The sequence below is a fragment of the Gastrolobium bilobum genome, unplaced genomic scaffold (assembly GCF_033153095.1).
Source record: "Gastrolobium bilobum isolate Gb01-03AN ecotype WA unplaced genomic scaffold, APGP_CSIRO_Gbil_v1 utg118382, whole genome shotgun sequence".
Taxonomy (NCBI): Eukaryota; Viridiplantae; Streptophyta; class Magnoliopsida; order Fabales; family Fabaceae; genus Gastrolobium; species Gastrolobium bilobum.
Genome location: NW_026896670.1, coordinates 11480 through 24339, shown reverse-complemented (window position 1 = coordinate 24339; position 12860 = coordinate 11480). Strand labels below are relative to the sequence as shown.

Below are 12860 nucleotides of genomic sequence, written 5' to 3'. Positions count from 1 at the left end.
TTATTCAAAACAAAACATTTGCAACCGAAAATATGAAAATGTGAAATGTTTGGTTTTCTTTCTTTGTAAAGTTCAAAGGGGGTTTTCTTTAAAATTGGCCTAATTAAGGCACGATTCATAACATAGCAAGCGGTGCTTACGACATCTGCCCAAAAATACTTTGGAAGATTATTTTCATTTATCATTGTCCTTGCAAGTTCTTGCAAGACACGATTTTTCCTTTTTACAACTTCATTTTGTTGTGGAGTCCTAGGAGTGGAAAAATTGTGTTGAATTCCATTTTCATCACAAAAGATTTCAAAATCTTGATTTTCAAATTCTCCCCCATGATCACTTCTAATAGAAACAATGTTCAAAGATTTTTCATTTTGAATAAACTTTGCTAATTTTCTAAATGCTTGAAAAGCTTCACTTTTATGAGCAACAAATAATGTCCATATAAAGCGGGAAAAATCATCAACAATGACAAATACATAGTAATTACCACCAAAACTCATAGTTTATGTTGGTCCAAAAATATCCATGTGCAAAAGTTGTAAAGGCCTAGTAGTTGAAACAATATCTTTGGATTTGAATGAAGCCTTTACTTGCTTTTCCCATTACACATGCATCACATAATTTGTCATTTTGAAATTTAAGCTTTGGAAGACCAATTACTAAATCTTTAGAGATCAACTTATTTAAGTGACTCATGCCAATGTGTACAATTCTTTTATGCCATAACCATGAATCATTTTTCTTACTAACCAAGCAACTATCGTCATTTGAAGGCATACCATCTAGATAAATCATATAGATATTATCCACTCTATATAGCCTTTAAACTTAACTTGTCCATCATTTAAACTTTCAATTTTGCAACATTTAGAATAAAAAACAACTTTAAAATCTTTGTCACATAATTGACTAATACTAAGCAAGTTATGTCTAAGGCCATCAACAAGTAAAACATTTTCTATACAAGTTAATGAGGAGTTACCAACTTTCTCAATGCCAAGGATATTTCCTTTGTTATTGTCTCCATAAGATACATGTCCATGTTCCTTCCTTGTAATTGAAAGGAATTTGGTAATGTCTCCCGTCATATGCCTTGAGCAACCACTATCCAATACCCATTTGGATGAGACACTCTTCAAGCACACCTACAAAACAAGTTTAACATTTAATCTTTGGTACCCAAATTTGTTTGGGTCCTTGTGTGTTAGTCATGGGTCTAGTTCCCTTAGGGACCCACACTTTCTTTTGACCTTTAATTCCATTCTTTATAATCTTACATGTTGATGCACTATGTCCTTTTCCACCACAATGATAGCATTTAATAAAAGGAATTCTAGTCATGTAAGATGGTGATATGAAGAAGTCCTTATAGGATTTTTCTTGTATATTAGTGTTGAATCCTAAGCCGGATTTGTTAAACATACATCTTTGTTTTCCAAGCAATACATTTAAGTTATCTCTACCACATGTAAATTTGCTTAACATATTGTTTAAATCATCAATTTCACTTTTTAGCTTTTCACATGAATTACATGATGATGATGATGCATGATTATTTGATGATAAACATTTAATGCAATTTGTACTAGCATCAATCAACTTAAGTGTTTCATTTTCATCCTTTAACTCTTTTACTTCTTTGTTTAAGCATGCAATTTGTTTTTCTGAAGAGACAATGGTCTTTCTTAATTCTCTAAGAGATTTAACATGCTCTAAAGATTCACTATGTAATTCATCAAATAAATTTTGCAATTCATCATATGAAGGAGAGATAGTAGAGCAAGTAGAGTTTACCTCGGATTCTGACTCATTGCCATTTTCCATTGTCATGAAACACATATGTTGCATTCCTTTGCTTATCTCATTTGAGGCTTTAGAGTCTTGTAAGAAACATACATTAGCCTCTTCCTCACTTGAATCATCGGAGGAGCTTGAATCTTCATCCCAAGCCGTATATGCCTTCTTTTTAAAGCCTTTCTTCTCTTTTGATTGCCTTTTCTCATGTTTATCTTTCTTTTGAAGGTTTGGACAATCTGATTTAAAGTGACCGATTTTTCCACATTCGTAGCACGTGATGTTGAGTTGAGACGTTCCTTCATCTTTGGATTTTCTTCTTGATGGGAATGGAGGTCTTCTTTGTAAATTCTTCTTTTTGAAGAATTTTCTATATTTCTTTACAAAGAGACTCATTTCATCTTTATCCAATTCATCATCGGAGAGCTTCTTTTCCTTTTCTTCTACTTGAAGGCTTAAGCTTGTGGCTTGCAAAGCTAATCCCTTGCTTTTCTTCTTTGCATTCTCCTTCAAGGTTAGTCTTGCCAATTCTAGTTCATGCTCTTGAAGCTTCCCAAATAGTGTAGCTATAGAGATAGTCTTCAAGTCTTTTGATCCACATATGGCCGTCACTTTAGGTTGCCATTCCCTATTCAAACTTCTCAAAACCTTAGTCACTAATTGAAAGTTAGTGTTGATAGTATATAGGTGTCCTAGAGACAATCTGTTTTATCAGATGAACACCTTTTTCTATTTGGTATTTCATGATTAATAAATTCGAGCAAACTTTATCTTTATCATATTTATGTCTCGCCAATATTTTATTGTAAATATGCGTTTAAAGATAAAGACCCTAGGAATTAAACAGGTGTTCACTCGAGGATCTATGATAGTGATCATGATTATGAGGACTCGAGGACACTGAATGTCTATTACCTAAAATCTGTTCCTGGTCTTGAATCACCAAGAAAGGGTATTGGTGATCTCAATAAGACTAGTATGACGTCATCTACTTGTATGAAGATACAAGGTAAGGACCTCATGGAATGCAGGCATGCTGATGCCTTAGCTGATGTCGTGGGTGGATCTGTTGAAGAACAGATAGCACTGAACTGACCCGCTTAGAGACTCCACAAGGATTCATTATAGAGAGTATCATTGGATTTGAAAAGTCTCTGAACATTTGGTAGTGCGCATCGTCCTAGACTTTAGGATGTCTTCGAATACTATGTCCTAGAGTTATACTTTGATTGTACAACTCTATCCGCCTGAAAAATGGGGAGAACAGTGTACTCTTGGGTATAACTCGAATACATGAGTATAGATGGACATGCTGAAAGGACTCACAATCCCCTATAAGGGATTAGTCGTTCACAAAGACCGGTAGGGCTGAGATGACTTCTAGTTGACTCGGGAATCTATGCATAGTAAGAGATCATGAAGAATCATGATCTGTCTTAGAGTCAATAGAAGAAGATTCCTAGTTCCTGTGAAATATTATATTTAGTCAATAAAGAGAAATGATACTCTATCCTTGCTCTCGACTAAATGTGAATGGCGATGTGAGGGATAATGCTGGCACAGTATCCAAATCAGAAAGGTAGATCACTTGATCAACTCAATTAGTTATGGGGCTACAGAGCATTGCTAGTGTATCATGTAGTCATTAAATGGATTGGGCCTTTTAAAGGAGTTTAAATGGTTCAAGTTTATTTATGTCAATAACTAATTGGGCCTAATGGGTCACACACAAAGGTTATTCCTTATTGCAAGTTATAGCAAGTTTGGACCAATAGTGAATTATTGGGCTTTGTCAAGACTATGAGTTAAGTTGGGTTGGAGTAGGGACTCCAAGCCCACTTGAACCATGCGCCCTTTTGGGGCATTGTGGTGAAAGAGTTTTCTCCACTAATGGGCCCAAATATGATGATAGGCCAAAGAGGCCTTGGGGCATGAATCCTAGTAAGTCAAAGAGTTGACTTGACCAAAATAAGGTTTGGGCAAATTTGAAATTTGAATTTTTGAAATTTGAATTTTGAAATTTGAAATTTGAATTTCGAATTACGAACTTGGATAAGATTGAATTTATATTTGAGTTTAAATTTGAAATTTGAATTTGAGTTTTAAATTCTATGAGGTTAGGTTGTTGAGAATAATTTAAAATTATTTAAAGGAATAATCCAATAGAGATTGGATGAAGATTCTCTCAACTACTCTTTCATTTGAATTCATAATTTAAATGAATACCGTTGCAACAAAATTTATGAGGAAAGGAAAGTTATTAAAGGGGCGCCTAATCAAGGGAGAGAATCAAGGAAAGTCTCTCTCATCACTTTAACTTGTGCGCCTAATCATAGGAGGGGCTTATGTGGTTGATCAGTTTTTATAAAAAACTGATGCATCATCTCTCCTGCATCATCTCTCCTATGAGTGTGTAGAATTCGAAAAAGAAAAAGCTCCAACCTTTCCTTCTCTCTCTTGTTGCACCATCACCTAACCTAAAGACACCATTATAGTCTTGAGAAAAATAATCCAAACACTTGGTAGCCTCTTCCTTGCATGCGCCTAGCCAGCCACCGAGGATAAAGAGGGATCAAGGAGAAAGAGTTCTCGCTAGCAAGAAGGAGATAACCGTGTGGATCACCATTGGAGGGCGTCATCCTTTTACGCCTACAAGTGAAAAGGTAATTCTGAAACCCTATTTCGTTTCAACGTAAAGCATTCTTACATGGGGTGTATAGATGGTTTATGCTTCCGTTGCGAATTTTTTTTGTTTTCCACCTATGTATGTGCACCATAGTATTACTATGGTGCAGTCTTTCGAACCTTCAAGTGGTATCAGAGCCAGTTTCGTTGCTGCAAACGAATGGGGTTAGAAATCCGATATCGGATTTTCAAAAACTGTTTTTGAAATCTTCAATTTTCGAACAAGATTCTTAAAAAATTTATTCTTTTTAAAAGAACTAATTTTTTTGTGATTATGTGAAAGAGACATCATTTTGTGGAGACAAAGTGGCGGCCAAGAGAGTCTTGGGGCTAAGGATGGGTTTTAAATCTAGTTGGACTAGATTTGTCAAAAACCATGATGGTGATGACACCATCATAGCCGCGGCCTACATGGTGGGCAGCCGCATCACAATTTTTGATTTTATGAATCTTGATCGTTTTTGAAGATGAATTCGATAATGCTTTGCAATTGTTTTGTATGCCTCTAACCTTCTTGTAGGTACTTTGATAATTGGATGTTCATGGTGATTTGAATGTTTGATTTTATATTTTTTAATTCTTTTGGTTAAATGGGATTGTTCTGTCACGATTTAAAATTCTGCATTTTTAAATTTTATATAATTTTGGATGTAAATTTTAAATCGAAAAAGGATGTAAGTCCATAGAGCACAAAGATGTTTCGGCCAAAGAAGATGATCTGAGGATTGAAGATACTTTGTATTGAAAAACGGAAGGCACCATGATCATCCACTTGCGTTTAAATTTCAAATTTATGATTTTTGAAATTATGCATGTGTGGATGTATATTATAGAAATTCGAATTTTCAAAATAAGTTAAAATTTAAATTTTAAATTTCAAAGATTTAAAATTGTTATTCGAAATTATGAATTCCATTTATTTTGGAAATTAAAATTTGAAATTTGAAATTTGAAATTTAAAATTTTGAATTTTTGAATTTACGACTATTATGCATGCTTATAGTAAACACGATCATTCCTCGACTAGTATGCATGTTTAAACAATCCGTTTAAAAGGAAGAACTATATGATAGTTATTATAATATGCATGCAAGATAAAGAAAAGGAATAACTAATGATGAGACTAAAATGAACCCTCAAATAAAATTATCTAGCATTTTATGATTGCCTCCCATCATCGATGACATTCAAATCCCTTCTACATAATAGTGCTCTTTAGCTCAGCTAAGACCTATCATTTAGTCGGGTAAAGGTGTCATTTAAAGTGTACGACACTTAGGATGATGGTTTGTGCTAAACTAGATACATAAATTGCAGGCTCAGCCGGGTCTATGCATCTAGGGCATTGGGCCAGGTTGTTACAAAGTGATGTAACACTAAGTGACAAGGAGTTGTCAACCTGATGATCTAAGAGAAAATATGGAGATATTGTTGATAAGATCAACCCACGAGATAAGTTAGTTTTGCAGGCTCAGCCGAAGACTAATGGACCTAGTCGTTCTCTTAGCCCACTAAGGATGTCCTTGTGAAGGATAACCCTAAATCAATCACCGAGGGTCATTGATTTTAGATAAAATAGTGGGAGGGCCATATACGTTTAAAAGTCTCCGTATTTGGTTATTATCATGAAATACTTATGTAAGTTTATCTTTATTTTTGGAAATTGAGTTATGGCCGGAAATTTGAATTTACGCTCTATTCTGGATACTAACAAGTAAACTGGACCAAACTTCACGGATTGGTATAGGAATGTATAAATAGTTTTACGTTTTGAAAAGAAAGCATATGTTATGGATTCTCCTGTTCCTGTTGCCCCTGCTAAAGGGCAAGATGGGTATGACTAGTATGACTGGGAAGCTCATAGACAGCATTTGGCAGACAATGAGCAGGCAGTATATATATTGCTTACGTCTATGTCTGCGGATCTTCAGCGTCAGCATGAGCATATGGATTCTCCCTCCATAATCTTGCATCTGCAAGAGCTTTATGATAAGCAAGGGAGGGCTGAGCGTTTTGAAACCTCCAAGGAGCTGTTTGGCTGTAAGATGGCTGAGGGTATGGCGGTTGGACCGTACATCCTCAAGATGATTGGGCTGATAGAGTAGCTTCCTTCTCTGGGTTTTATCATGGACCATGAGCTAAGTGTTGACTTAGTCTTGCAGTCCTTGCCATCTTCATATAATGGTTTTGTGGTCAACTACCATATGAATAAGGTGGAGACAACACTCCCAGAGTTGTTGAATCTCTTGACCACTGTTGAGGGTGCTGTTAAAAGGAACAGGACCCAAGCTTTTCTGATTGGCGGACCTAAAAAATCCAAGGGTAAGGGCAAGTCTGTAGAATCAAACAAGCTCAAGCCCAGAGGTCAGCCCAAGAAGAAGAAGGGCAAGGGCAAAAGGAAAGGAAAGGAGAAATCCAAGGACAATGCTAAAACTTTATGCTTCCATTGTCAGAAGGAAGGACATTGGAAGAGGAACTTCCCATCATTCCTTGTGAGCCTAGATTAGGTAATCGATCCTATCTTTGGCATTGTAGATTGGGACACATTAATGAGATAAGACTGTCTAGACTCCATCATGATGGTTATCTGGATTCCATGGATTATGAATCCTATGGGCCTTGTGAGTCTTGTTTGGCTGGAAAAATGACGAAGACCAAGGTTGAGAAACTTGCGAGTCATAGAGCCAATGAGTTACTAGAACTCATTCATTCTGATGTTTGTGGGCCCTTATCTACTCAAGCTAGAGGAGGATACTCCTATTTCATTACCTTTACTGATGATAAGTCCAGATACAAATATGTGTATCTTATGAGACACAAATCCGAGGCCTTTGAAAAGTTCAAAGAGTTTAGGAATGAAGTGGAGAAACAATTTGGCAAGATGATTAAGACACTTCGATCTGATCGGGGTGGCGAATATCTGAGTCAAGAGTTTCAGGATTATCTAAGAGAGAATGGGATTCTCTCATAGTTGACGGCTCTTTACACACCACATCAGAATGGTGTGTCAGAGAGAAGGAACCGAACCTTGTTAGACATGGTACGGTCTATGATGAGTGGTAGGAAGCTCCCAAAATCATTTTGAGGATTAGGTCTGCATACAGCGTTACATCTTCTTAATAGGGTACCGTCGAAATCTGTTCTGACTACTCCATATCAGATATGGAGGGGCTGGAAACCCAACTTGAGTTATCTCAAGGTATGGGGTTGTCCAGCTTATGTCAAGACTCTAGCACCTGAAAAGTTAGGAGCTAGAAGCACCTTGTGCTACTTTGTAGGATATCCCAAAGAAACTAAGGGACACTACTATTACTACCCTGAGGACCAAAGAGTTATTGTGTCCAAGAATGCTACTTTTCTTGAGGAAGACCTTCTTTCTCAAGAAGATAGTGGGAGTAAGGTAGAACTTGAAGAAATTCAAGACCTACAAGAAGAGATAAGGGAACCCGAGTCTGTTGATCAGGCGATGCCTCAACTGGAGGCAGTAGACACCCAGCCCCGTAGGAGCACTAGGTTTAGTCATCCACCTGAGAGGTACGATTTTGTGATTGAGAATCAGCAGACCGTTGAGGATGACGAGCCTGCTTCCTAAAATGAGGCAGTCAAGGATGTTGACTCCTCAAAATGGCAAGAAGCCATGGAATCTGAAATAGATTCGATGCATCAGAACAAGGTATGGACCTTGGTTCCACCACCTGAGGGCATAGTTCCTATTGGGTGTAAATGGATTTTCAAGAAGAAGACTGATGCTGATGGCAACATCCAAACCTATAAAGCTAGGTTGGTAGCGAAGGGTTACCGTCAAAGACAAGGAATTGACTTTGAGGAAACCTTCTCACCTGTTGCCATGATCAAATCTATTAGGATCATGCTAGCGATAGCCGCATATTATGATTATGAAATTTGGCAAATGGATGTCAAAACCGCCTTCTTGAATGGGTTCTTGAAGGAGGAAGTGTATATGACACAACCTGAAGGTTTTGAATCCAAGAGTCAAGAGCATATAGTATGCAAACTTCAAAGGTCAATATATGGGCTTAAGCAAGCTTCCAGGAGTTGGAATCTTCGTTTTGATGAAGTCGTTAAAGATAACGGTTTTATCAAGAATGAGGATGAACTGTGTCTACAAGAAGGTTAGTGGGAATGTTGTTGTTTTCCTTGTGCTATATGTAGATGACATATTGCTCATTGGAAATGACATTCCCATGTTACAGTCCACAAAGGTTTGGTTGTCTGAGAATGTAACACCCTCTCTTGTAGGCCTCCAAGAGATGTGTTTGCTAAGCGGAATTAGAGTTCTTTCATAGTATTTTAGAGACTGAAAAGAATCGCTTTTACATTGCCAATTAAAAGTAAAGAGGGGATCTGGTTAATTACAAAAATCAGGGTACGCAAAATTTCTTCAACTTACTAAAAATATAAATTTCCTGATAGACCTTTCTGTCTTTAAAAATTCGTATAAAATCCAGTTTACGATTCAAAAAAATATTCTTTGTAATCTGAAAACTAGACATCTGGGGCTTCACGTTCATATAAAATAATAGTGATTTGGAGTTCGTTTACCCCTCGAAACATAACTCGCAAAATAAGAGATAAAACAGTGAAAATCTCACAAACGTCCTGGCTAGTAAAATTCATAATAAATCGAGCTTTCATAATTTCTTTGCAAGGTTTATATATAATGAAAATAGACACCTGGGGCTACGCGTGCATATAAATTATAAGAAAATCGGAGGTCCGTAACCCAAGTACGACAACTTACAAAGTGCTCGCAAAGACTTTTCAAAACTCAGCATTTAGATAACATGTAAAAATCCTTTTCGCAAACGTTTCAACATCTGTTTCCATAATACTTGCTGGTCATAAAATCGTAATGCAATAATAAAATCATAGTTCACAGTAATAAAAGATTCTCAATTTCATACAGTCATCCATAAAATATCACATCAGCATGTCCAAAACAGTAGAAGCCAACAACAAATATCCAAGTCCTCAAAAGCTTTTACGTCCTCCTGCCATTTTGTAAAAATAGCAGCCCCAAAGGGGTGAGAGAAATCCCAGTAGTGTGGCAACAAAACCAATAATGCAACAGTATTAAACTAGGCACAAAATATAAACAGTCGCTTCAAACATGAAATCCTTTTCATCATATATCATATTGCGTATATAACGCCTTCATCACGCTCATAGCACCGTCGTGCGCGTGCCATCACAGTGGAAATTCCATGCACGGCACCATCATTTGGGGAATTCCACTATGGCCTATGCGGACTGACGCCAACTGTCCCAGTACCCTGATATCAAGGGATGCCTATATGATGCGTGCTCAATCACATGATCTTGTAGATAACTATTCTAAGACTCAAGACTAACATGAATTTGGTACATGCATGCCATGCTATGCTGTCACACACAAACAGAAAGACAAGTGCGGTATGATGTACGGTGCATGCATATATCATCATTTCATAACATATACTTCTTGTACATTGGATGCCATACTGCCAAGCCATTCTTTCTTTTCATAACAGAATTTCCATAATCATAACATTTCCATAGGCAGAATAATTTCATCATTTATGACAGAATAATCATAAGGCACATGTGAGCAACAATTCACAATTCATACACTAGTCAATAGTCACATCAAGTAATACCTCCTAACACATACCTCGCGTGCTACAATTAATTTAACAATCAGCCGCAAAACAGTCAACGGTCTAAGGGTTTAGCGCACCTAATATACCATTGTACCAAGTCAAAATTTTATACAATTATCCCTATAAGTCACCAATAATTTCTAGGCTTATAGTTTATGTACTTTCATCGAATTATAAGGTTCCTAGTGCCAATTATATTCTGCCCTTAAGACCATTTCATCATTACTAGTAATCACAATTATTCCAAGGTCCACAATATGCACAGGTTCGGTTTTCATGGTTTACATAAGAAAAAATAAATTTTATGACCTTTAACTAATTTTTTTCATGCTTTTAACTCTTATGATTTAAATCAATTTATCATGCATCTCATGTCATTTAATTTTCTGTTTTAACTTTAACTTTGCCAAAGATTAACAAATGACACAAATGTAAATCCCTATTTACTTCGGTTGTCTTTACCCTTAATTAGTTGCCACAAATTATTCTTTACACAGATTTAATTTATCAATGGCCCTTAATTGATAAAACCAAAGTATTCAGTACCTACCTTTTTGGTTCTAAATCAACATTAGGTACTTAACATATTTATCTTATTAGTTCTACACATTACATAGAGTCCCCACTCTCCTTAGTACTTGGTTAATCATCGAATCCTAAGACTCAAGACTTAATAAATTTTCAGATTTAAGGTGCACTACCAAAGGTGATCAAACGACAGCATCTAAGGTTCTTCTTGCAAACAAAATTCAGTTCGTGAAGTCATCACCTAAGGGTTTTAACCTTTTATTTACCTGCATGTTCTACCCATCTTAGGAGGTTGATAGGGCGATTTAACATGCTGTCTAACTGGTTCTTAATGCATTCAAGGCCTGGTTCCTAATTTCATTTACAAAATACTCACAACATCAAAATACTAACAGCATCACATGAGCATGGCTTATTTAATTCTTCGAGCATACGGTCTACACATTTTTAAACACATGCAAAGCCACTACCATTTTCTAATTCAAAGAACAGCCTCTCTAAGTCACAGTAACTGTTTCCCAGCTCTTAATTGAGTTATATTAAACTTACATGTACTCCAAGAGTTCGGTCTTTTATGGTGAACCGAAAGAAGAAGATAACAACAAGAAACTTCCTAGCCTACATGATGTGACCGAGACCAAAGAAGAGAATAGGAACTTGATTGTTCAGTATATTTACCTCCTTGCAAAACACCAATTTCGCCATCACTAACGAGACAGCCAACAAGTTTTGTGCTTGTATACTCACACTCTTACTACACCGAATTTCACAAAACAAAATCTGCATGCAAAGGCTCCATTAAAACAGAATGGGACACATAGGAACAGAGGAATAATAATAAAAAACCGCATCACCTCATACTTCAAGGTGTTTGGCCGAGCACAAGAGGAGAAAGAATAGGAATGCACCCTCAACGTCTCATGCTCCAAAGGATCCCATCCAGCTGCATGCAAAGGATGGAAAGACTTAAGCAAGGCGGACTGTTGTGCATGCAGTGGGGGAAGATTCGATCAGAAGAATTCGAGTGAGCAGGAACAGAAAGAACCACGAAAATAACCTCCTTTCCTTGAGGTGAGGCTTCGGCCGAACAAGAGGGAAAGATGGATGGTGAGTTTATGTTGAAATCCCCATGTTTGCTGCAATTTGCCGAATCAGTGGGGAAGAGAAAAGACTTGAAGAGTGGTTTATTTCTTAAGGGTTCACGGTTTGTAGCAAGAAGGAGAGGATAACTCAGCTCGATTGTTCTTCTAACTAGCGCATAAGGAAACGAAAAATGATGCTATGGCCTCACAATCTGAACCCAAGTCTAGCAAAGAAGAGAAACAAAAATCAGACTTGTTATTCTTTTATTCACACAACACCGGTTGAGAAGGAAACTAGAAGTTGGGGCTGTTTGACATGCTAGTACAGACCAGATTTTTACTTGGCCCCCTTTTTTTTCCAACTCATTCGCACAGACCAAGGATGAGAAGTGTGGGATTTTTCGACCAATGACTCTTCATGCAGGCTGACCTCTTTTCTGATCACACTATGCGTATAACAAGGGTATTAGGATGAAGAAGCTTATCATGTGAGGAGTGTCGACCAATGGAAAGAATATACAGGTGAGTTGCTCTATCACCATTGGCCGTATGAGGATGCAAGGGCTGACTTAGCATGTCCACAAATGCAAGAAAAATTAGATTTTTTATCCTCTGTTATGCGCACATGTGGAGTAGCAAGGAAGGGGCTTGGCCAATCATGAACTGCCAAGTAAGGTTCTTAGGATAAAGTGAGAATGGGATAAGAAGTTGGGGCTGTACCAATGTCCCCCTTAGAGCCTGTGGGCCGTCGACCATGAGTATGGTTGAGTCCTATAATTCAAGTCCAAGGTTCTACCTTCTAATGAACTAGCCCATTAAACCAATAGTTCCCACATCTTTTAAATATTACTAAGATTTTCCTTTGTTATGATTAAATTAATTCGATTATTCTAACTAGAATTTTCTAGGATTTTATCATGTATGGTAACTAAAATTTTATTCTCATGCATTTACTAATTATTAATTAGAATATATATATATATATATATATATATATATATATATATGTCGAATTCTAAATATATCCACTCATAATTTGCCATAAGAATAGTTTTTCCTAATTTAAATTAATTCCACTTTCAACGTAAATCGAATTTAAATTTCAGGCATACTC

The 12860-nt window shown here is 36.7% G+C and overlaps 1 protein-coding gene and 1 long non-coding RNA gene across 3 annotated transcripts; both read right to left on the bottom strand.

Annotated features, from left to right (window-relative positions):
- Positions 1-979: 979 nt before the first annotated feature.
- Positions 980-2826, bottom strand: LOC133301366 (uncharacterized; the record flags this gene model as incomplete). Its single annotated transcript, XM_061500990.1, has 3 exons — positions 2809-2826; positions 1444-2439; positions 980-1142 (listed from the first exon to the last, which is right to left on the bottom strand). Coding segments are annotated over exons 1-3 (1177 nt in total), but the record flags the coding sequence as incomplete, so codon positions are not given.
- Positions 2827-9232: 6406 nt separating this feature from the next.
- On the bottom strand, positions 9233-12228 carry LOC133301367 (uncharacterized). Of its 2 annotated transcripts, XR_009750183.1 has the most exons (4): positions 11519-12228; positions 11343-11444; positions 10148-10213; positions 9233-9488 (listed from the first exon to the last, which is right to left on the bottom strand). It is a non-coding gene; the product is annotated as an uncharacterized LOC133301367 (long non-coding RNA). The 2 variants fall into 2 exon arrangements; XR_009750182.1 differs by lacking the exon at positions 10148-10213 and having other exon boundaries at positions 9271-9488; positions 11519-12219.
- Positions 12229-12860: the final 632 nt, after the last annotated feature.